Here is a 21,310-nt window from a genome sequence, read left to right on the forward strand (position 1 = left end):
GCTCTGCCTCTAGCCGTGGGTCTAGAAGGTGGGTGTGGGGACACCCGGGGGACATCTCCCAGATTGTTGAATGGGGATCACTCACAAGCTCTGCGTATCTTTTGTGTTTCTTCCTCACTTCATGTTCAAGGTTTTCGCACTGTTTCCGCTTCTTTCTGAGCTCAGACTCCTACCAAAAGAGAAAAGGAGAACATACAGTAGCCACAAGACCAGCTCCACAATAAATCTGCCACCTGTTTGAGATTATGGCCAAATGGTTCCTGGTCAGAGTGTGGGAACTTCAGCCTTAATTCCCAGCCTTTCTAGATTCCCAGAATCTTTCCACACGACCATATCCAACTGCAACGCTCTTCTGTGCAACGGTTGCTTGGCATCCAGAAATCTCGGAAGACTTCTGGAAACTTCCATTGGTTCATGTGGAATATTATGTGTATGTGAAGCAATAAAAACAGGAAAATACCCTCCCCCAATGATGCAGGAAATGGCTTGGCGGGGAGGCAGGAGCTCTTCCATCCCCTGCTGTGTGGCTGCAGGGAACCTGATTTGGGTCTGGGGAACCTCGACACAACTCTTTAAAAACCTACACGTCGAGTTTGACTCTTAACTAGGTTACCTTGGGCTGGTTATTATGAGAGGAGATCAAGGAGACCATTATTATGATCACTTGATCAAGTGGAGAGCAAGTGAATGGCAAGTGAACAGGGAGGAATACACGTGAGTCTGTTCACTTGCCAGGCAAGTGTCATTCGTCACTTGTAGTGCGACCCTAAGAGATGACTGCTCTGAGACCTGTTCCTGTTAGAGGTCAGAACAACAGGAGCAAGGAGTGGGCCTTCTCTGGCATCTCCCAGAGAGGGTGTCACTTCATTCCTATTGTGGCCAGCTCAGGCAACCTGATTTTTAAACTTTGAGAAAGCTAAGCAAAACATTTTTGTTTCATCAGGGGAGAATGGGAGGCTTGATTAGACAAGCTGACTTGTTAATTCAACTGTGGTGCTGCTATTTTGTTATTTGTGCCCCTGTAGTTTTAAATTTATATTGTTTCATTTTTTTAGAAAATTATAAATACGAATGTATACAAAATACAGATCTCTTTGTTTGAGTAATACTAACGCACTTCTAACACTGATTCGGTGAAACACATGGGCTATAAATAAAAAATATCCTGATTCATAATTCAGCAAGACAAGCAGAATATAAATTAAAAAGCCAGTTCACTAAATTGTTAATAATATAAGCCATACATTTTGCTTAACCTGGCATACAAAAGCATAGAGAATATACTATTAACATTCCTCCATCATCATAAACAATGAATATATCCCATAGCTGTTTCTGCTATTTTAAAATGCAAACAGTGATTTACAGTAACATCGAGTCTGCAATTCCTCAAGATATAAATATGACACAAAGATTGCTCAGAGTAGCTCACAGAAAACATAAGGAGAAATTCCTTCAGTGGTCTTATAATTCCAGAACATTTTGAACGTAGCCCAATGTTCCATAAACTTATTTGAAATATCAAAAGAGCTTCTTGTTATTCTTTGATGATCAGTTAATTTAGTAAGCAATACATTTTCCCAAACAGAATTCTGATACTGATTCTGATACTGATTCTATATTGATTTTGCTGTTCTTATTTTGATGCCTCCAGGGCTCTAAAACTACATGTGGTGAGGGACAAATCTTAAAATCAAAATTAATCTTAAGGGTAGAATTTCCACTCCAGAAATGCTGCCTTTTCCCAGCATCCCAATTGAACTATTTTGTCTCTGGGGGAAGCAGGATTCCCTCCCTTCACACCATCCCACTCAGCTAGCATGCCCAATGCAAGAGACGATAAGGAAATCCAGGATTTTCACCTCCCTAAAAACCATGTATCAGCTGCTGCAGATCAATATCCCCAACAGGCAATGGGTTTGAGAACATTATTGGCAGACCTGGGAAAAACAGAGTCGGGACTAGATGTCCAAGCGGATGCGTAATTAAGCCAACGGCAGATAAACAAAAGACACGCAGCGTACAGATCTGCATTCTGCTGCTCGGAGGAATCTCTGCTTTTGAAGGGGGACGTGACAAGCAATTAAGTGGATAATAAGGTGGCCTGTAAGGAACGGTGAATCAGACTGTGTAAGCAGCGTATCACATGAACATACATTTCCTAGTACAGACTCAAACCATTGGTGCATTCAGCCCACCACAGACTTAGTCTACTTAGCAGCAGCTTTCCGGGGTCTCCTGCCGACAAAGCCTTCCCCTAAATCTGTTATCAGAGATCCTTTAACCACAGATGCCAAAGGGGGTCATCCCACAAGCAAAGCAGGCACTCTGCCAGTGAGACATGGTTCTTCCCTGCAGCATTTTTGAACAGCCTATTTGAATAACATCTTTTTGCAGGGGAAAGTCCCAGCCGTGCAATTTAAAAATAAATGCGTCTTTTTAAAAAAAACTCACCAGCTGCTGGATTTGCTGTTTGATCTCGGAGGATGCGGCGATCACCTTCTTGTGAGGGAGGGTCTCCTCTCCATCACACAGATGTGCTCCCGGGCCTGTCTGGAAAGGAGAGAGATCTCAGCTGAGCTCCAGAGAGCAGCAGAACGAAGGGGGATGTCTGTTTTGCTGCCCAAAGGACTGAGAGAATGCAGAGAGCCCTGCAGGCACGCAGGCCTGTTTTGAATTATGCATGGTTGTGCTTTCATCACAAGAGGCCTGGAGGCATTGACTGGGGTTAAAAAAGCAGAGTAGGAATTTATAAACAAAGTCAAGACTCACCAGAGCTCAGCCCCAGAACCTACTCTGAATGTCAGAATTTATCTCACGTCTTGCATCACATAAAAAACCAAACCAAAACAAGTTAGAAAAACCTCTAAGCTCACATTACAAGTGGAGAGTGTGTGAAAGCCTAAACACACTCGCCTGGAAGTAAACCTCAGTGCAGTCTATGGGATTTACTTCTAAGTAAACAGGTTTAGAAAGGGCAAGACCAAACATTTGTCTTCCCAGGCAGCTGCAACCCTTTATTAATCTAAAATGTTTACACTCTTGTCTTTTCACCCTTTCAGAGGCCACAGAGCACCATACCAGCACGAACACCATAAAATTAAAAATAAAAACCGCGTCAGCAAAACTGCCAGAGAGGGCAGAGGGAACAAGCGATAATCCGCTGTCCCCGAGCGTCCTCTCAAATTAGCCGGGTTTTTCACCTGCCATCTCAGAAAGCCAGCAGTGAGCAGCGGTCTCTCTGTTAGGGGAAGCTGGGCCTTGGCTCAGCGGGGGACAAAAGCAAAAACTTGCTACGTCCTTCCCTGCCAGGAGCAACTCAAGAGCCAGAGAGGTTTCCTGTACCTGTTGGGGAACACTGCTGCCCACTGTTGTGAGAATTTTTCTGCTGTGGATCTTTTCACATCCCTCCCTCGAAACGGTTGCAGATCTTGAGTCTACCTGGGAACTCTTTGGCTTGCATCCCTTGACTGCGGGCAGTGCAGGGAGAAAGGTATTCTCTCAACATGCTCAGAGTCCACCAAAGCCAAAGAATTTCCACATAGCATGGATTCTCTTCCCAAGGCCCCCTTCAATCTAAAGCTCAACTGGCCCCCCTCCCAGGGCAAGTTAGACTAGGGAGGCAGCATCTCTCCCCCCCCCCCCGCCACTCCTTCCACCTTATCCCTCCTTCCCACCCCCGTGCCGCGGCCTGCAGGAGATCCTGTGCCCCGGCAGTGTTCCTACCTGCTTCAGCACCACGGACAGCTCTGATCTGGCAACATCCCAACCAGGCTGATTGGCAGGGCTGAACCATTAGGCGCTGCCCAAGAGGGGGGGAAGAAGAAAGCACAGACACAGAAGGCAAGGGAAGAAGCAAACCCTCTGCAGACAATGGGGCCTCCCTGCCTGTCCAAGACCCTGCTGCTAAGTACAAAGGGGCTGCCCCAGGCTGGGAATGAATAGCAAAAAACCTAAAGGAGCAGCAGCTCAGTGCAAAAAAGAGAGACTGCTGAATTGCAACTGATAACAAAGCTCAAGACAATGCATCCACCTGGACTGAATGGAGACCTAGGCTTCCTGTCTCATCACCCATGCTGATTTCTCCACACCTACTATCCCTCTGCATACCCCATCTAATCCAATCACGCCTGCTATTGTCATACACTGGCTATTGTCATCTGGCATCTGAAATCACTCCACTCTTCAAGATATAAGGATAGATGGGCTCACATCCCAGCTTTATTTCTTTATTTAGGTCATTTATAGTCTGCCTTTCTCACTGAGACTCAAGGTGGATTACACAGTGTGAGATCAGTACAGTCAGTATCAAGAACATATCCATAAACAATTCCATAGGGTAAATAGATCCAAGTTTACAAAGACCCAGCATGAGCAGGAATCCAATACAACATAGTGGTGATGTTTATGGTTCCTAACTCATTTGTGAACTATCTGAGACTACCTGGGAACTCTTTGGCTTGCAACTCTCTACTGCAAGCAGTGCAGGGAGAAAGGCACTCTCTGAACATGCTCAAAGTCCACCAAAGTCAAGGTATTTCCACCTACATGCACAACCTGCCATGGAGTCTCTTCCCAGGGCCCCCTTCAATCTAAAGCTCTAACGCTCATATCCTACCACAAATGTTGTTAGTCTTCTTATTGGTGCTACTGGACTCTTGCTCTTTTCCACTGCTACAGACAGACTAGCACGGCTACCCATCTTGATCTATGCAAAAAAGAAGAAATCTAGGGTGCTGTCCATATTAGCGCTCTCAAACCCGTAAGGTTGGTTCAAGGCGTTAGTCACACAGGTTTGCATGAGAAACACTTCTCTGTTGAAATGTATTATCACCAGTGTTCCCACTAATAATCAAGAATATTTGTTTCACACATCATCTCAAGCTCAGGTGTACACGTGCATTAAAACAAGGTAGCAAGGGCTGCATCAGCTGAAGCTATAAGTGGGGGGAAATCCACATTTCTGAATGCTCTTCTGCTATTTATACAAAGTCTTCATGGCTGCAATGAGTCGCAGCATGGTGTAATGGTTAGAAGGTTGGACTAGGATCTGGACGACCCAGGTTCGATTCCCTGTTCTGCCATGGAAGCCCGCTGAGTGACCTTGGGCCAATCGCACACTCTCTGCTTAGCCTACCCTGCAGGGTTGATGTGGGGATAAAAAGCAAAGGAAAGGAGGATGTAAAATTATAAATAAATGTCTTGCATGGTGTGAGAGAGGGGAGATTTGCAGTGGGGAGTAACAAGGGAAACAGGGAACTTATTGTATTGTCGAAGGCTTTCACGGCCGGAGAACGATGGTTGTTGTGGGTTTTCCGGGCTGTATTGCCGTGGTCTTGGCATTGTAGTTCCAAGTGCCAAGTGTAGTGCCAAGACCACGGCAATACAGCCCGGAAAACCCACAACAACCAGGGAACTTATTCTTTCCACCGTCCCTCCCCCAGGCAATTTCCCCATAGGCAGGCTCCCCCCCCCCCGTTAAAGGTAGAAGGGGCCAGGTTGCGGAAATTGCAGTGAGCACAGGAAACATAAAGCCCACTTCCTTCTGTCATTCTCCCTGGTAAACATCTCCACCTCCATTCTTATTAGGTCCCACAGCCTGAGTTGGGAACCCCACCAGCATAACATCCAGTTTGGGCTTGAGATTCTTGCGATGCTGAATTTTGTACCATGCATTCCCCTCCCTCCAGCTGACATACAAGGGACCATTAAATTGGCCCAAGCCAAGTGTGCTGCACTGCTCTCTTAGGTCCCCCTGCATTTACATGCAGTGCCTTTGGCACGCCAGTGGCTCCAAGCAGCCCATGACAAACAAGATTCATTTATTCGCTTGCTCATCCCTGGGGAGGGGGGTGGTTCTGAAGCAGCCGTCCCAGCCATTTACCTTGCAGGCTGCTTCCACGGCTGAGGATGGCTCTTCTCCCAGTTGTGGCTGGCTTGAGGGAGAAAAGCCACTGGGGCAGGAGGGCTTGGTTGTCACAGGCGGCCCCATCCTGGCAGCCGAGGAAATGTCGCCGGCCCCTCGGCACCCGGAACTCAGAGAGGCCTTGAAATTCTTCAGTGCGATCTGCCTCTGGAGTCGTAACACCTCCTTCTGAGACTCCCGGAGCAGATGGTGGAAATCCGGGAGAGGCAGGCAAGGTGGACCTTCCTAGATGGAAGGCAAAAGGAGAGATTATCAGTATCAATTAAGCCTATGTGGCCTCAAGCAGGTGCCAATTTGGCAAGCGTTTCTACTCATGTTCTAGCAGTGATAGTGGTTTTTGTATGATTTAGTATCCTCCTAGAGATATGAATGCTTCCCCTCTCTGTACTGAAATCTAACACATCAGGATGGATATAGCATGTCTCCCTGACCTGCTAGTTTTGCATGTAGGTAAAGGTAAAGGTAGTCCCCTGTGCAAGCACCGAGTCATTACTGACCCATGGGGGACGTCAAATCACGACGTTTTCTTGGCAGACTTTTTACGGGGTGGTTTGCCATTGCCTTCCTCAGTCATCTACACTTTACCCCCAGAAAACTGGGTACTCATTTTACCAACCTTGGAAGGATGGAAGGCTGAGTCAACCTTGAGCCGGCTACCTGAACCCAGCTTCTGCCAGGATTGAACTCAGGTCGTGAGCAGAGCTTGGGCTGCCGTGCTGCAGTTTACCACTCTGCGCCACGGGTCATGTAAAGGGATTTTTTTTTTTGCTTTAGCAACCTGTCTGATGAGACCCAGTGTACCCTAACCAAGCCACCAGTCCACTGTCTCCTCTGCTGTTCAGGCCCAAGAGATTTCAAAGGGCTCACCTTTCCGGTCCTGATTTTTGCTTGCAGCTCCCGACATTCCTGCTCTAGAGCGCAGATCTGTTTATCTTTGGCCAGGAGCACGCTGGCCTGCTCTCTCAGGTCTGTCGCCCGCTGGCGGGCCAGTGCCTTCTTGCACAGCCCCGCACAGGAGCCCTTCATGCTTACAGGTGCATTTACCTGCATCAGGAAAAGAACGACAAAGGAGAGAGGGTGGATTTTGTTCTTAAAGGATTACTGCTCGGGTTCTTTTTATTTTGGCACCCACAGCAACTTAAGAATGTTAACTGGGAGGCTCACAAAACCAGAAAGGTCCTTTCCCCCTGCACTGATTTCATTTGACCCACAATTTTTAAAAATTTATTTAGGAAATGTTTATGAGGCTTCTCCAGAGAATCAAAATACCTTCTGTTCTGTAGGAAGGGGAGAGGAAAGAGCCGTCCAGCTCTACCCAGTTGTGCTTCACAGTCAAGGGGGGATCTGAAGCCAGGTCTCCTAACTCAAATAAAATGCAAAGGGTGCAATCCTACCCTACACTTGGAGGTGGTGGAGAGTGCCCTCAAGTCATGGCTGACTTATGGTGACCCCTGGTGGGGTTTCCACGGCAAGAGACTATGAGAGGTGGATTGCCATTGCCTCCCTCTGCAACCCCGGTCTTCATTGGAGGTCTCCCATCCAACTACTAACCAAGGCCGACCCTGCTTAGCTTCTGAGATCAGATGAGATCAGGCTCACCTGGACTATCCAGGTGAGGCCATCCCACGCTTACCTTGTGCTTTAACGTCTCTGGTCACACAGGAGCTCTGCAGGATCAGGCCAAGGATTTCTCTAGCCCAGCATCCTGTTTGCAGCCGTGGCCAACTAAATGCTTCCAGGCAGCCCACAAGCAAGGCAGGAAGGCAACGACCCTCCCCTATTTCTGCCTTCCTGTTATTGGCACGCAGAGGTGTACTGCCTCTAAGGCTTCGTTTAGCACTTACGGCTAATCACCAGAGGTAAATTCATCTATGAATCTGTCTCATCCCCTTTAAAGTTTTCTTCACTGCATCTTGTGATACAGAGTTGTACAAGTCAATTGCATCTTGTGTGAAAAAATACCTCCTTGCGTCTATCCTGAATCTCCTGCTCCATTGCTTTTCCTGAGTTCTAGTATTTTCTCTCCATCCGCGTTCTCCACACCAGGCATCGTTTTATAAGCCTGCCTCGCATCCCCCCCACTCCCACTTAGTCATCTTTCTAATCGCTGAGACAGACTTCATTCTGAATTAAAATAAAGATACACTTCATGCTTGTACATGAAAAGATCTACTTTCAGAGGTTGCCACACTCTGAGGATTTCAGAGGATGCCGCGCCGTGTTACTGCATGAGTCTTTGTTCTGAGCAAGGAAAAAGGCAAACGCAGAGAACTGGCTCATGCAGAGATGTAATGGGCAGTTTACTCATAAAGTGGGTACCTTGCAGCCATGTCTCTCCATGGGCAGCAGTAAAATGATTCCGAAAGCAGAGGTGCAACAACAGTATCCATCCCTAGTGGTGGGTGGGCAGCAGAGCAGTGACACGCATGCAGAGATACAACGGCCCACCTCCTCTGAAGGCAAGCCATTGCTCTCAGATTTACCTGTTCCCAACAATGGCTGATTTAAAGAAAGCCAAGTCAGAGCAGCAAATCATGCAGAGATGCTTTGGGCTTTCATTATTCCAATTATTATTTTTACACATATAAAAGAACACATAAAGTTGCCTAGTATGGAGTTAGACAACTTGGTCTGTCTTGTCTACTGTGATTCGTCAGTGGCTCTCCAGGATCTCAGGCAGAGGTCTTTCCCATCCCTTTTAACTGGAGATGCCAAGGATGGAACCTGGGACCTTCCGCGTGCCAAGCAGGTGCTCTACCACTGAGCCATGGCCCCTGTTACATGTCTATGTGCCACCTTCGGAGATCTGCACAACAATGGCAGAAGAGGAGTGGGCCAAAGCTCCTTCCACACTTACAACTCTCAGGTTTGCCTCCTGGAGCTTCCTGGCTCTCTCCTCCAGGCGCTTGGCAATGACGGCCAGCTCAGCATTTTTCCTCTTCAGGTGCTTTACCTTCTCCTGTGTCTCTGGGAAGCAGGTCTTGCGCTTGAGGAGGAGAGAAGGAGGAGAAATATTGGTGGGCTGGACAATCTCTCCAGTGTGCCTTTTGCTTAGGAGTCCAGGCGCACCTCGTGGGCATCACGTGGACTGGCCAGGCTGGGCAGAGGCTGCTGCCTTCTCCCTTGGGGCTCAGAGGAGCTCGGCAGTGTCAGCAGAAGGACAATCAATGGTGATTATGGGCAACTGGCTGCCTGCAGTCCCTTCAAACCCTTTGAAACATGCTTTGGCAAGGATGGCTCTTTCCCTATACGATCTACAAGTTATATTCTTCCAAAAGATATGTAAACAGAAGCAGAGGAGTTAGCCATGTTAGTCTGTAGTCGCAAAACAGTAAAGAGTCCAGTAGCACCTTTAAGACTAACCCACTTTATTGCAGCATAAGCTTTTGAGAACCACAGCTCTCTTCATCAGCATCTGACGAAGAGAGCTGTGGTTCTCGAAAGCTTATGCTACAATAAAGTGGGTTAGTCTTAAAGGTGCTACTGGGCTCTTTACTAACAGAAGCAGCATCCCCAAAGCATATATAAAGCTGCCTTCTGCAGAATCAGAATATTGGTCCATCCAGCCCCATAGCTCTTGTTCAATTCAGTAGGGTTTGTAAAGGACAATACTGAATATATTTATACTCTGCTTTTCTTCCCAGGAAGGGCACAAAGCAGCTTATAATATCATTCTCTCCTCCACTTTATCCTCACAACCACTACCCTGTGGGGTAGCTTAGGCTGAGAGAGAGGGAGAAATTGGCCCAAGGTCACCCAGCAAGCTTCCATGGCAGACCGGGGGTTTGAACCTGGGTCTCTCAGATCCTAGTCCGACACGCTAACCGCCTCGCCACGGCAGCTTCCTGGTGGATGGCAATCTAAGTTAACTGGCAAAAATTCCTTCCGGATCCAGCACTGATTTTTAAGTTCTGTCTTGCATTCACAGGGGACTAAAGGCTGTTTCAGTTCTCATATACAGAGCCAGCTGCCTTCTGCTTGGGGTTTGGACTGATTCACAAGCTACCCTGAAAAGCCTTGTGAGGGACCCCGGGGGTGCACCTCTGGGTGGCAGTGCTGCTGCGTCCCGGCTCATTTGCAATACTGATGCTCCCAAGGAATGCTGAAGTATTTTGTTCAGCCAGACCGGTTCTGGAAGCCTCCCCAGCCCACTCCTCACCAGCAGGCTGTTCTCCTTCTTCAAGCTAGCACACTGCGACTGCAGCTCCTCCAGGGCCGTGAGCAGAACTTGGTTCTGCCGCAAGAGACATCGATAGCTCACACCGTACTGGAAAACAGAGACAGAGAGACTGAGTGACGGGAACACCCCCTCCTGCCTGCACTGTGGCGTTTAGCCTCACCCCTCTTCCTTTCGCCAAACCGCTCCCATCTTCAGCCACATGTTTGCTTTGCAAGGATGCAAAGGTTCTCTCATTGGCTGATTCCGCACACGTTGGATAATGCACTTTCAATGCACTTTATCAATCGTTTGAGGTGGATTTTTTGTTCCGCACACAAAAGAATCCGTTCCAAATGATCTAGATTGGAAGTACATTATCCAACGTGTGCAGAATCAGCCTCTCTCTCCACAGATTCTGTAGAGTACATTTTTTATCTTTGATATTTATAATTCGCCTTTCTCACTGAGACTCAAGGAGGATTACATATTGCAATCAGCAGCAGGGACATTCAATAAACTACGCAACAGGGTATGCAAATCTGCAGAGATTTGAAAAGAAGCAGAAATACCATATGGCGCAAAAGCTATTGTATATTGAGGTTAACAGCTCTTTATTATAATAAACATCTTTACTGGAGACTGGAAGCAGACAGACTGAAGACTCAGGCTCAACAGTAACCAATTTATACTTGTAGAAACCACTCCCACTTTTACAACAACCAATACAATGTAAGCAGCTAGAAGCCTTCATTTGCATGAACTATATACAAGTATCTAATTCTGAGCACAGCGATTGGACGACAAAGCAACAGTTCTGATTGGCCGTGACGGCACCCAAACACCTATAGCTTTGTAGGCCTCAGGAGTCTTCGTCCTACTCAAGCAATACACGACAAAAGCAATTATAAGCCTGACAGATTAAACAATACAGAAACTATTCAATAGGCTCATGGTTATAGACATATAGTCTATACAGTCTCTATCCCTTTACCACTGCAGCTTTTTGAGACCACTTCCTTACAGTACAGCCTTCCTATCTGAGTAAAAAAGCCCTCTTGCATAATTCAGTTTTGCAGTTTTTTCCTTTCCACCTCTAGGTGGCATACATGGTTCTCCTTTCCCCAGTTTTCTCTCCACAACAACCTTGTGAGGTAGATTGGGCTGTGCCTGGCCCAAGGTCACCCAATGAGGTTCATGGCAAGGTGGGGATTTGAACGCATGTCACCCTAGATCCTAGCATGATGCACTAACCTCTACTCTATGCTGGCTGTCGCAACATTCAGTCACGTTGTAGGATGACATACAAAGAGGGCAGAGCTATGCAGATGAAGGGGTGGGGCTATGCAGATAAGACTCGGCTTGATTCCCTTTGGGTGGGATCACCAGGATCAAGAGTCCCTCAATACTTTATTACCTATTTGCTTTGCATGTACCCCGCCATTCTCCACAAAGGGAGCCACTTACATTGTTCTCCTCTCTGCTATTTTAGCATCACAACAACCCTGCGAGGCAGGTGAGGCTGAGAAACAGTGAATGGCCCAGCAAGCTTCCGTGGCAGGGTGAGAATTTGAACCTGGGTCTCCCAGATCCGAGTCTAGCACTCTAACCACTGGCTCTTCATGCCCCAGCAGCAACCCAGAGTGAACCTCTTTACTTTTCCCCATGCTATTCACGCCTGTGGGGAAAGCAAGAGAGGAGCCCACAAATGCTGGCTGCCTTCCACCCCAATAAGAGGTAGCCCAACCCTTGCCAACAGGGGCCCAGCAAATGCGGGGGAGGGGGGGCGAGGTATAGATTCTGCACAAGGCAAGAAGACATCTTGTGCTTCCCTTCAGAGCCTTTTCAATAGTTACTCATTTAAGAGATTTAGGAAAGGAATGAAATCCATCCCTCAAGTCAGAGCTGACTTATGGCAACGCCTGGTGCGGTTTTCAGGGCAAGAGACTAAGAGAGGTGGTTTGCCATTGCCTGCCCCTGCAACCCTGCTCTTCATTGAAGGTCTCCCATCCAGTTACTAACTAAAGCTGACCCTGCTTAGCTTCTGAGACCTGACGAGATCAGGCCTTCCCAGGCTATCCAGGTCAGGGTGAGAGAATGAGAGTCAATTAATAACAAAACAATAAAATCCACCAGCAATATGACCAACCATTTCTTTTAAAACCCCAGAAGCATTCAATCTTGAAACAACAGCACAACCATCAATAAAGCCAGCCATTTAAAATGAATTACAGTGCAATCTTTTCCTGAAGTATTCCAGTCTAAGCCCATTGAAACTGATGGGCTAAGACTGGGTTAACTCAGCGCAGGACTGCACTGCAAATCAGGAAGAACTGGGGGAATTCACCACAGAAGATCAGAAATTAACAGACACTCGGGGGGGGGGGACATTTTGCCTGGCACCAGGGGAAAAATCCAGAACTGAGGTGCTATCACAGAAAAGACCCAGTTAATGATTTAAAGTTTTTAAGTGTGTGTTTCTTTAAATGCTTGATAAGTTGCAGAAGAACAAAGGGGGGATGAAAGAGGGGGATGAGTGAGTGAGGTGTTTGGGTCTGAGCGTATGAGCAGAGCTAAGGCAAATGTGGGGAAAGAGAATCCACAGTGGACAGGCAGTCAGCAATCTAGAGTTTGGAAAAGCAGACGTCTGATTAGAATCCCATGTAGTGCCGTGGAAAGCATTAAGATTCTAAGAAGAAAGTAGAATACTTATAGATCACATATAGGGACTAGAAGGAGTCAAATCCTAATATTGTCAGGGTATTATAAGCAGGGCTTTTTTTCAGCTGGAACACGGTGGAACGGAGTTCCAGCACCTCTTGAAAATGGTCACATGGCCAGTGACCCCACCCCCTGATCTCCAGACAGAGGGGAGTTGAGATTGCCCTCCACGCCGCTCCAGCTGCACGGAGGGCAATCTAAACTCCCCGCTGACTGGAGATCAGGGGGTGGGGCCACCAGCCATGTGACCATTTTCACCAATGGCGATTTAAAACTTTAAAACCCTCCCCCCTTGTTCCAGCTGACCCAAACTGACATCATTGTGCAGTCCTGGGAGCTGAGTTCCACCACCTCTTTTCCCAGAAAAAAAGCCCTGATTATAAGAGTGTGAGGAGGAGAAACAGAAACCTGAGTCAAACGGGACAGTTTAACTAAGCAAAATAAAATCAAAACTGAACAAAGTACATTCTGAAGAGAAAGGAGGATTTCAGTGGGGTGATTGTGAAAGGACAGATTGTGACACCTCAGTTCAAAGTTATTAACATTCACACGAAGCTGAAGAAGTTGGCTCCCAGTTCCCAATGCAAATAAGGACCTGGGAACTGGGAACCAACTTCAGCTTTGTAACATACACTGCTTTATTTACCGAAGAGAAGTTGCTAAACATCCTGAAAACAATACCCTTCTTGTACAAATAACATTTTATTTTGTTTATTGTTGAACCTAGAGTTATATGCTATTACCATACAACAGTCTCATCCTCAGAACCACAAAGTCCAACAAAGGAGTCTTAGAGCTTGGGCACAATTCTATGGAAAAGGTTAATTAATCAGGTTGGAATTAAGTTCCTGGCAGTAGCAATACATACCCAGAGAGAGAGAGAGAGAGAAATAACAAGAGAATTAAAGACACATCATATCTAACCACACGATCAAAAGAGAGCAGTTGTGACACCTTGCCTTTGCTGTTCACCTGTCTTGCTTTCGACAAGATGGGGCACACAAAGAAAGCCCTGGAAACATATCAGAACTGACAGGCAGGACCACATTGGAGAAGGCAGTTCTTTAAATATCCTGGTCCCAAATTATTTGGTGCTTTGCAAGTTATGAGGACGCAAGTCAAGCAAACATCTTCCTTCTGCCATCGCCTCGTCCGTTGCACAGAAAGGAATTTTGCAGTCATGTGATCTCAACAGCACCTCTGAGCACGAGTTGAGTACCCCTTTCTCACCACAGAGAAACACCAAAGCATGAAGAATGCACAGGGTGGAGAAAGTGGGAAGAGAGAACTTTTTCTCCCTATGCCCTGACACTAGAACTCACGGTCACCTGAGGAAGTTGGTGGGCTGTCGATTCAGCACAAACAAAGAAGCGCTTCACACAATGCTCGGTTTGTTTGTGGGGGCTCGCTGCCCCAAGATGGGGCAATGGCCGTCAGTTTAGATAGCTTTAAAAGAGGATTAGACCAATTCACACACAAGGACAGGCCTGCCCTTGGGCATTCGCCATGAGGGCTAAGTGGAACTCCTCGTCGTGTGCCGAGGCAGTCTGCCTTTGAATGTCATTAATGGAGATCGACTGGGAGAGCTTTTGGCCTCCATGCCTTGCTTGTAAGCCCTCAGGGAAACAGGATGGTGGACTAGATGAATCTTTGATCTGATCCAAGAGAGGTCATGCTTAACTCCTATTAGCCATGAGAATTAGAAAAGGAACCTCCATGTACTGAGGCAGTGTATCTCTGAAAATGCTGCAGAAAGCCAAACACCAAAGGAAGTTGGTTGTTGTGGATTTTCCGGGCTGTATAGCTGTGGTCTTGGCGTTGTAGTTCCTGACGTTTCGCCAGCAGCTGTGGCTGGCATCTTCAGAGGTGTAGCAACAAAAGACAGGGATCTCTCAGTGTCACAGTGTGGAAAAGAAGTTGGCAGGGGTAATTTATATCTACTCAGGAAGGTAGGGTTGGGCTGAGTCATCCTGTAAGATTTTCCCAGGGTGTGGAATGCTAATGGAGGGAGGCTTCACTGTAACCTGAGGAGGTTCTTTTGCATGTGAATTGGTGCTTGATATGCTAATCTTCTCTGCAGGGCTATTGTATTCAACAATACATCAAAGGAAGTTTTTGGAATTTCCAGAAAAATCTGGATGGCCATTTTTTCGAAACAGGACGCTCACCTAGATGGACTTTGTATCTGAACTGGTAGGTTCACTGAATTATGTGATTATGGATGAACATATTGTTGTGATCCAGTTGCAAACTGGAGATTATCAGTAGGACCTCTAGTCCTAAATACCATTACCTCTACCACTATATATACAAGCGCGCACAGGCTGCAACTCCAGCAGCGATGAATCCACATCATTCCAGGACGGAATGTCAGAACATGGCTCTGCTGTATTAAATAGCTTCCCTCCACCTCTCTTCTTCTCATCTGCCTGTTTGGATTTGTCGAACTAGCAAGAGACGCCCTCTTTTGAAACGACAGGCACTCGTGGAAGCTTCCTCGCATTCAAGGTCAAACCTCACATAACAAGAACTAATTGGCGGAGGCTTCTGTGACAGGAATGGGCCATTTGATTCCGGAAAGCGGTGACAGAGGAGAGCATCCCGAGGATAATGACTCAATCTGACACATCCAGACTACAAATCTAGCACAAACGTTTAGAGAGCGAGGTAACCTTCAGGACTGAACAGCCTCCTTCACAAGGCAGCCGGTAGATCTGGGTCGTTTTCCAGGGTCAGGCTAAATTAATTCTTAACTATTCAGGGCAGGACACACCGACCAAAGAAAGCAATTGAGCTGCAACACAAACTTGAACCTCATGGCTGTGAGATGTCACAGACATTGGCTACTTCAGAGATGAATTAATGTGGGCCTAATAGCCCCGTGGCGCAGAGTGGTAAGCGGCAGTACTGCAGCCCAAGCTCTGCTCATGACCTGAGTTCGATCCTGGTAGAAGCTGGGTTCAAGTAGCCAGCTCAAGGTTGACTCAGCCTTCCATCCTTCCGAGGTTGGCTAAATGAGTACCCGGTTTCCTGGGGGTAAAGTGTAGATGACTGGGAAAGGCAATGGCAAACCACCCCGTAAAAAGTGTGCCAAGAAAACGTCGTGGTGCGACGTCCCCCCGTGGGTCAGTAATGATGCTTGCACAGGGGACTACCTTTACCTTTAATAGCCATGACAGCAGTTCCCAAATAGAGACTAAACGGTAAACACATGGATATGGTTAAATCCATACTCAGACCCTCGGCCACCCTATAACTCAGCACTCTGGCGGGCAGCAGATCTTTGGGTCACAGATGGAGAAACATCTTTTATCACATCTGCTTGCTGAGATTTTTTTTCCTACCTGCAAGTGTTAGGGATTGAACCTGGGACCTCATCCATGCAAAAGAAGTGCTCTCTCTCTCCAAACGGAAGTAAAAGCAGCGCTGCAGTTCTAACCAACTTAAGCATGGCCTGGAGACTTTCCCAATGTTTCCAGAAGAGCATTTGCTTTATTAATTTCCTTCTTCAGTCTTGGAGGAGAGCGTTACCTTCATGATCTGGGGAAAACCGGGCTGTGGGAGACATCACGGCAGCACCCGGTTGCTCATCTGAGTGTCCCATTCATGGGGGTAGGGGGTAGAGCAGAAAGGGAGGTTTAGATTTCTTTAGCCTGTTTTGAGAGAGTACCGAAACTGGTCGAACCAGCAGGCTGGATTGGATGCTGGCAAACAGCAAAGATATTGTCCAGTACAGTGGCTCTATCTGTGCTCGCAGCCATGAAACGGCCACAAAAAGCTATTGATGAGAACATTGTTGACTGTGCACCGCTCAATTGACTTTGACGCTACTCTCCATTCTCTGTTAATTTGCATGGTTTGTTTCACTGGGCATTGGGCATGCCCCACGGAGTATCTGTCACATTTTCACCCTGCTCTTCATTCAAACGGAGGAGGCAGTTAGCATAATTCTTCCCTCCTCCATTTGATTCTCACAACCACCCTCTGAGTTAAATTAGGTTGAGAGAGAGAGAGAGAGAGAGAGAGAGAGAGAGAGAGAGAGAGAGAGAGAGAGAGAGAGAGAGAGAGCACTTCTGGTCCAAGATCAGCCAGTCGGTGAGGAGCATAACAAAGTAGGGATTCAGAACGGGGGATTCGCCAGGCCTAGTCCAAGAAACTGACTGCTATGTCACACAGGCTCTGAAACAAAGTTAACTGACCTAATATTTAAAACCTGTCGAAATCACTTTGACCAGAAACGAGATCTTGGAGTTACGGTGGACAGCTCAATGAAAACACTGACTCAGCGCACAACTGCAGTGAAAAAGGCAATTTCTATGTTACTAAAGGGCTGAAAAAAATACCAAGGATATCATAATACCCTTGTATAGATTTATGGCACAGTCAGATTTGGAATACAGTTCTTGTCACCCCATCTGAGCTTCAGTCACTATTTATATAATAGTGACTGAAGATTTATATAACTTCCAGGCATCCTGATTTTTTCTACCTTTATTCTCCATTTTAACTTCCTTTTGACTAATCTCCTTATTTTTGAGAAATCTCTTTGGAAATCAAATGTGGCTCTGTTGAATTTCTGGGGCAACTTTTATTTGCATGAATGCTGAACACAGTATTTCACAGTACTGGGGGTCACTGATCTTTAACACACAATTCTTATCAATAAATGATTGTTCTCAGGCACCTTTGCGAGAATCAGGGCAAGAAAACTCAACGAGGTTTCAACCCAGACAATTATGTTTATTCAAGAATCGAGGTGTGGTTGTTACAGTGTTAGGTCTAGCCGTTGTCAAATGTGACCTAGAAGGAATTTCCATGTTCACAAGCAGCATGTCTGTTTCTTAAGCGATGCTAGGCAGAAACATTTCAGCCATGGCCTATTTGTGAACCTTCTTGTTTGGCCACTGCTAAAGTCAGAAATCTGGGCTGGGTGGACCTTTGGTCTTACCCAAAAAGGCAGCCCTGTGTTTTTATTTTTGGAAGACATCAGAGCTGGCACGATCACTCTCTCACAAACAATTTCCCATTCTAATGGAAAATTAGGCTAAGCATAGTCCTTCCTTCTCTTGCTCAGAACAGGCAGTCCTAGAAACAGGGAACAAGAGGGCCATACGCAGCCTGAGGGCTCTTCTTCAAATCTGAGCTACAGACATACTCCATATCAAAAACAACAACCCTAGAATGCTTTTAAGTGTCCGAAGACCTGCATTAATCCTTACTTCTGAGATTCTACTGAATTCAATGAGCATAAATGGTATTGTATAAAAAAACAAAGAAAGAGATCGGTCTAATTCGACCCCTAGTTGCCGGGTGCAGAGATCTGATTCTCTCTCCTTCCAAGCTGGCTCCTATAAAATCTGGCACTTTGGTGCAACAAGTGAAAAAAAGTACCTCTGATCAAGATGCCCCGCCCACAACAGAACTGTTTTTCTGGATGCATCCGCCAATTCCAGGGGTGGGTTTGGAACTAAAAACACATCAGAAATCATCAAAATATCGGATTTTTTTTTTTAAAAAAGGGAAGCTTTTCGGGCAAAAGGCTTCCCCTCTTTTGACTAGTGATTCTTAGCAAAGGATATGAGTCACCCTGGGCACAGCTGGCCCAAGTATTTTTGGCATTCTAGGTGAAGGACTTGGTGCCCCCTCCCATGCTGCAGGGAAGCTGCTGCCTCTCCCCCCTCACTGTCTGGAAGGTGCCGTCGATGCCCCCCCCCCACACCGCTGGGAAGCCACCCCCATTCACACCAACCTCAGTTTGGCTGGGGCTTGCCAATGTGCCACACCTCCCAATGGGTGGACAGGGAGGCCAAAGTGAACCTGAAAAGGGCCCCTCTAACAGCCCTGACCCCCGGGGGGAGGAGAGTACAGTCTTTCCATTGGCCACTCACTGGCATTGGTGGCACTGCCTGGAGTGGCTGCTTATCATGGCAGAATTTGGCACTGTGGACAGGCAGGGTGGAAACAGGGCTGATTGGGCACCCTTCACCTCTGGTACCCCAGGCAATCCTTTTGTGTACCCAATGGACATGCTGGCCCTGACTCCAGGGGGCAGTCTCCAAATCTTGGGGTACATCCCCAATTTATAAAGGCAAATGGGGGGCATTTGGGCTTTCAGATAAACTCTTCTCCTCACTGAAAATGGCTTCAGCCAGCAAGCAAAGGAGAACTGTTTTATCCTGCTCACTGCACCCTGCAGATAAAAATCCCAGGTATCTTCCCCAGGCGCTTCAAAGAGGGGCGCACAGTAAATGGGAATCAAACCCCATGTGAAAGAGTTGGCCGACGCCCATCAGGTGCAAGGATCTCATGGAAGGCATGGCGGTGGTCTGTCTATCGTATGCAGGGCTCATTTTGAGGGGGAACATGCCGGAACACAGTTCCGGCAGTTCCCCAAAGAGGTCACATGTCAGGTGGCCCCACCCACCTGACTCTCGGCCATTTTGGGCCCGTTTCGTCCTGGATTGGGGCCAAAATGGCCTGGATCGGGCCTCTGACGGATGGTGGATCACTCTCCTGCTCAGCAGCAGCCCGATCCGGACCATTTTGGGCCCCTTTTCGGCCATTTTCAGCCTCTTTTTGTCATTTTGAGCCCAATTTCGGCCCTGAATAGCCAGGACTGGGTCCAAAACAGCCAGGATAGGTGATGTCAGGGGGTGTGGCATATGCAAATCAGTTAAGCCAATGACACATTTCCAGTGATGTCAAGGGGCGTGGCATATACTAATGAGTTATGCTAATGAGTTATGCTAATGAGTTCCTCCAGCTCTTTTTCTACGAAATGATCCCTCATCGTATGGATATATCATGAATATATCTATATAAAGAACACTCCATTGTCTGGAGTGGAGTTTGGGGGTTCAAATTTGCACTTTGATGATGCATTTTTCACTTTGTCTGCTGCTGACAGTACCGGGTTAAAGGTTAAAATGACTGGTCGAATTCTTTTAAAAAGCCATCCAAGTTGATGGTCATGGTTATCTTTAAAGTGAAAGCACTTTGTGCATGCTCTAAGGGATCCTTGCTTCATTTTGCTTCACAGGTTCACAAAAATTGGGGGAAGCTACGGTTGCCAACCTCCAGGCGAGGGCCTGGAGATTCCCCTAGAGAAAAGGACTGGACTTCACGTCCCTGCTGAGCTCCCCCTAAAAGTCTGCCCTCCTTAGGCTCCACCCACAAATTGCCAGGAATTTCCCAACCCTGAGCTGGCAAGCGTAGGCCAAGCCTAGGTAACCCTGCAAATTAAGCCCCTCCTGCATTCCGTTTTTCTAGATGACCAGGGATACATTTAGAGCTGAGTTTTCTGCAGATGGAATCTTTCTTCTCTTTTCTTGACCTTTTCTTCTTCTTCTTTTAAAGGCAAGCAATCAGCTTAAGCCACAGCAAAAAAAAAGAATCCTCTAAACCAGATGAGACCCTGATGTGGTGGTGGACTTGCCGTAAGGCTAGAGACTTTTGGGCTAAAATATGTGCTGAGATGTCTTTGATACTCCAGTATAATGTTGTTAAAAATCCAGAAATGCTGTTATTATCTTTGCACTTAGAAGATGTTAATAGAAATGATAAGACATTGCTATATTATATGATAACAGCAGCAAGAATATTATATGCTCAATACTGGAAGAAAGAAGAAATACCTGAAATTGAAGAATGGACAAGCAAATTGTTGCACATGGCTGAAATGGACGAACTAACATGAAACTTGAAGGATCAAGAACCAAAAACATTTTTGGAAGATTGGAAAAAGCTGAAAAAATATATGGAAAAGAAATGGGATGTTAAGGGACAATTATGGTCTTTTGAAGGGTTTTAACGATACTAAGTAAGATAAGATATAGTTAAGATCTTTACCAATAACAAGATAAGAACAACTATAATATAGAAATAATGTGATATTAATAGTGGGGGGTTCGAGTGCTGTTGGAAGTCAACATTGAAAAGGGGGAGGGGAGGGGGTGGGGAAATATACTTGTGGGAATTGAAATGGACTGTATTTGTGTTTTAATCTGACTATATATTGACCCATCCAATAAAAAATTATTAATTAAAAAAAAGACCCTGATGTGCTGCAGTTCATAGATACCCCCCCCCCCAAGAAAACAAACCTTTGCTTCATGGCCCACCCCCCATTCAAAGGAGTCTCCATTCTGGGCAAAGGGCACAAGCCGATCCTCTTTCGCCACACATTGTTCGCAAGGAATCAGTGCAAGTTCTCCTAAACAGGAGCCACTTTCATTCAGAGATTGCCCAGCGGGCAGGGCAAGGAGACAGCTGCCTTCATCTCTACCCCAGAATACCCCTTTGCAAAACGAGAGGTGCAAAGGGCACATGCGTTGCATCAGCTCATGAACCTCTTGGGCCATTATTTAGGTCATCTGCTGGTGGCCCTCCCATATCAAGGTCTCTGAGCCAGATACAAGGCAAAAGGCCTCTGGTCTTGCAGAGACCTTAGCCGATTCAAGGGCCTTGCTTTGGGATGCAAGACCAGACTTATATGTTCCTCATATGCA

The 21,310-nt window shown here is 46.7% G+C and overlaps 1 protein-coding gene across 1 annotated transcript in view; it reads right to left on the minus strand.

Annotated features, from left to right (window-relative positions):
• The window catches only part of TSPOAP1 (TSPO associated protein 1), a 63,109-nt gene extending 46,769 nt beyond the window's left edge, over positions 1–16,340 (minus strand). Inside the window, exons 1-7 of the mRNA XM_055001819.1 lie at positions 16,335–16,340; positions 10,086–10,193; positions 8,784–8,912; positions 6,794–6,970; positions 5,956–6,151; positions 2,455–2,522; positions 86–169 (exon numbers count right to left, since the gene is read on the minus strand). Of these exons, the coding sequence (XP_054857794.1) occupies positions 86–169; positions 2,455–2,522; positions 5,956–6,151; positions 6,794–6,970; positions 8,784–8,912; positions 10,086–10,193; positions 16,335–16,340 (768 nt within the window). The remainder of the gene's footprint in view (positions 1–85; positions 170–2,454; positions 2,523–5,955; positions 6,152–6,793; positions 6,971–8,783; positions 8,913–10,085; positions 10,194–16,334) is intronic.
• Between the last annotated feature and the right edge of the window lie 4,970 nt (positions 16,341–21,310).

The sequence above is a fragment of the Eublepharis macularius genome, chromosome 17 (assembly GCF_028583425.1).
Source record: "Eublepharis macularius isolate TG4126 chromosome 17, MPM_Emac_v1.0, whole genome shotgun sequence".
NCBI lineage: Eukaryota > Metazoa > Chordata > Lepidosauria > Squamata > Eublepharidae > Eublepharis > Eublepharis macularius.